Source organism: Cornus florida, unplaced genomic scaffold (assembly GCF_030987335.1).
Source record: "Cornus florida cultivar Cherokee Brave unplaced genomic scaffold, ASM3098733v1 CherokeeBrave_3.0.0_Hap2_Chr09, whole genome shotgun sequence".
In the NCBI taxonomy this organism is placed as follows: Eukaryota; Viridiplantae; Streptophyta; class Magnoliopsida; order Cornales; family Cornaceae; genus Cornus; species Cornus florida.
In genome coordinates, this window is record NW_026775579.1 from 89,331,868 (window position 1) to 89,335,690 (window position 3,823).

At 34.4% G+C, this 3,823-nt stretch overlaps 1 protein-coding gene across 1 annotated transcript; it reads right to left on the reverse strand.

Annotated features, from left to right (window-relative positions):
- Nucleotides 1-1,182: 1,182 nt before the first annotated feature.
- LOC132275010 (1-aminocyclopropane-1-carboxylate oxidase homolog 1-like) lies at nt 1,183-3,208 on the reverse strand. The gene is made up of 3 exons (XM_059776393.1): nt 2,544-3,208; nt 1,736-2,057; nt 1,183-1,640 (listed from the first exon to the last, which is right to left on the reverse strand). Exons 1-3 carry the CDS (start codon nt 3,044-3,046, stop codon nt 1,395-1,397), a joined length of 1,071 nt encoding a protein of 356 aa, XP_059632376.1. The 5' UTR covers nt 3,047-3,208; the 3' UTR covers nt 1,183-1,394.
- Nucleotides 3,209-3,823: the final 615 nt, after the last annotated feature.

Genomic DNA, 3,823 nt, shown 5'->3' on the forward strand with positions numbered 1-3,823 from the left:
TTCTTGCCAGGACAAAAAAAAAAAAAAAAAAAAAAAAAAAAAAAAATACTACCGCTCCACATGGGACAAAGATCCTCTCCAGCACATGAGATGTCCTGCACAGAACTCCATGATTGAGAATGAATTGATAAATATGACCCACTAGTGATGATGTAGGACCTCTCCTGTGTTGGAGAGGATCCTTGTCTTTCCACATGATAATGAACTTTCTCCAATATTATAAAAATAATAATGGTAAACCCGGAAAAGTGAGTGCTTGATAGAGCTCTCTTGATGGAGTGTCTTATCTTCCTCCTCTCGACATTTTTTATCAACCAGAGAGCTGTGGTACTGCTGGAAATTTAGTTTTAAGGGAACAACCGTTACAATAATATGGGTCTTTTCTAAAATTTTGAAATTCTTGTTGGGCTAACGAGTTAGAAAATGAAGAATATTTTTCAATTTTGAATTTTTTAAAAGGCTTTTGTGAATTTTTTAGAAGTGCAATGGGGGCACTTTTAGAATTATTAAAATTTGTGCATAAAAAATACAAATAGTAGAAAATTCCAGTGCCCCCGCTGCATGGCTCCGCCACTATTAGAGGGGGAGGGCGAAAATAGCTTTGAAAACATAAATGGAGAAACCAAGAAAGGTTTGGATATTGTAGATCTAGAGGAGTAATGAACTATTAAAATATCGACTTTCTTTTAGGCTACAAGAAAATGTATACACTACTCAAGTACTATCGGTCGGATCTTATTGGGTTGTTAAAAGGACAGTTTATGTTTCTATATTTAATTATAATGGTGAATATTTTATTCGTGAATAAATTATTTCATGAACAGGTCTAATATATATATTTTGAAGCTAAAGGTTTTGTTTGAAAAAACTATGCTTTCTTGGCTTGTTATTTTGAAAGCAGTTCTTATAAACTGTTTATTTTTATAAATGAGTTTTTAGAAAATAGTTTTCAGGAAACTGAACCAAGCAAAGATTTTGTACAGTTTTTTATTTTCAGTTTTCCGAGAACAATTTTCATAGTTACAAATCAAGCAAACCTATAACTTAGTTTTCAAAAAACTGAGCAAAACAGAATTTTTTTTTACAATTTTATGTTTTCAGTTTTCTGTGTAGCCCCGTAGCTACAGAATCATTTCAAATCCTTACCACACACACCCACCCACCCACCCAAATAATAATAAATAAACAAATAAAGTCTCAAATTATAAAATCCTTACTATAACTGGTATTATTTAAGAATACTTGATATTTTAGCTGTTCTATAAACAACAGAATCTGCAATAGTTTGTGGGAAACCAATACACACACCAACACACACATTGAAGTGCTCCACAAGTTTTATTTATCTAGTAGTGTATGACTTGTGGGAATTCAGTCCTGCGGTATTGGCAGCTTCATAGCTTAAAATGATCAAGGCCAGACGTACCAATTGCCTTGGAGAAAAAATTGCTAGTATATTCAGTTACTAGAAATTCTCTATAGACTGGGGGACTTTCTTCTGATATCATCTCTTCAATTGGTCCATACAACTTTGAGGAAGTAGTAAAGGCTGTGAAAAAACATGCCACGGAAATTCTTGGTCCCACGCGGTTGGCCAGCACTCTGTGCTCCACACTTTTAAATTTGTCGTTTGATATAATCTGTTGTGCCAAATTAAGATTTCATTAACTTTCAGTAAATCAAATTAAGATTTCCATTAACATTACTCTAATAATAATTATTTCCTTTAACGAACCTGGAGAGTGTCCCCGATGTTAACTATCAAACTTCCAACAATGGGTTGAACATCCACCCAATGGTTATCATGCAAGACTTGGAGCCCTCCAATTTGGTCTTGGAGCAGAATGGTGAGGAATGTAGGATCAGTGTGCTTGCTAATTCCCAGAGTTAGGTCTGGCTCTGGGCATGCTGGATAGTAGTGGCAAGAAAAACCACGCCCTTTAGAACATTCCATGTCTTTTAGATGGTTAGGTTTGAGGCCGAGAGCCTCTGATAATAACTCGAAGATGGTATCTCCCAACTCTGAAACACCCTTGATGTACTTAATCGTCGAATCTCTGTAGAATAAGAAAATGAATGTAATTGAAGTTTGTTATTTGTGTTTATTTTTTCCTTTTTCCCTAGCATTTATCCGTTCTGTTCCCTGCTTACTTATTATGTCTAGTATCTAGTCGAATTTAATTATCATCGAATAAAAATCTATTGATGCATTTTATGATATTTAAATCTGAAAATAATTACATAGTCAAATACTGTATGACTAGGAACATGGTACCACGAGTTCCTGGCATCTTCTTTTGCTTATATGAGTTTCTTTTTCAGTACTTTCATGTGGAGATTAGTTACTGGTACTAATTTGGTACAAATTTATATCTTTGGTAATCATTAATTAGTTATTTATTAATAGGATTTTGGTGGATCAGTGATCCAAACTATATATACTTGGCAGCAGAAAATCACCCATGTACCATTTTGACTAAATTAAGTCAACAACATGAGAAATCAAGATTGAAGAATTAGAGGCAGAGAGAAAAACAAAGTACCTGCAAGCCAAAGGCAGTTCATCAGGGTGAAGAAGATCAGAAAGCAGTAGAGAAATGTTCATGGTGTCCCTCCAATTAGCAGATCTTGAAAGATACAGATCAGAATTGCTTACCAACCTCACTTTTTTCATTGCATCACGCGAATAAAATTCTTGCTTCACCTCAGAAGGTTGTTCATGAAAAGCCCGAACGCCATTCATCATTTCATCCAGCACACTCAAGGGTATCCTGTGATTAACCACTTGAAAAAAGCCCCACTTCTCCGATGCAGTCCGAATTTCATCCACAATACCTTTGCGTCGATGATCATCTTTTTCCATGCCACTTAGATCTATAACTGGAACTTGAAGAGGGATGGTCAAGCAATTCAAATCCTGAGCAAGCTCATCAGGTGGTCGAATGAATATTCTAGGGATATTCATGGTTCCGGCTTCTACTAGTCCTTTGACTCCGGCGTTTGTATCATCGAAAGCCTTCAGCTCTTTTGCTCTGTCATAATCCATTGCAGCAGCTTCAGTTGACTCTCTGGTACCTGTGATATCCACCTTTTGATCTGTGGAGGAGATAACAATCCCACGTTGATATCATGTCTGTTTTTCATACATTAATAGGGAATCCCACGTTGATATCATGTCTGTTTTTGAATTTTAAATGTAAGAGATGAGGTTTAGATTTTACACTGACTCACCAGATCAACCTAATTATACACGGGATGTTAAGTTTAAAAAAAAAGTTGCGTGGATAAAAAAATCTGTTCAATTTCTCGCTGTAAAAATTGAATGTATGGGACTAAAATGCCTTCTTCAACACTTGAAAAAGACTTTATTACCTTTCAAAGTGTTATGAAATTAAATGAATTCCTATTAAAACAATAAAAAAGAAAAATAAACAAAATGATATAATATTACCTCCCCATCATCATGATGTGAACTTTCTCCAACTATTTTGTTTATTATACACAGGTGACTTTTTTTTCTTTTTTATTTTTTTAAAAAAGAAAGTGACTTACTTACACAAAAAAATAAAAATAAAACACTATGGTGTGCCAAATTTTTGCTATTTTATCAAAATTTAGATCCAAATGTCAAGAGTATTTAGCTACTGCTTCGGTTGAGTCAGAATCCAAGATTGATCTTTTCGCTTTCCTCTTATTAAACATCTAAGATTTTATCAACATAATCAGGTTGGGAGAGACTTCAAATATTTTTACTTTTACAATTTTTTTTTGATGTACCCACTCACACACACTTTGTCTAGAACTCAAACAATTTAAGAAGTAG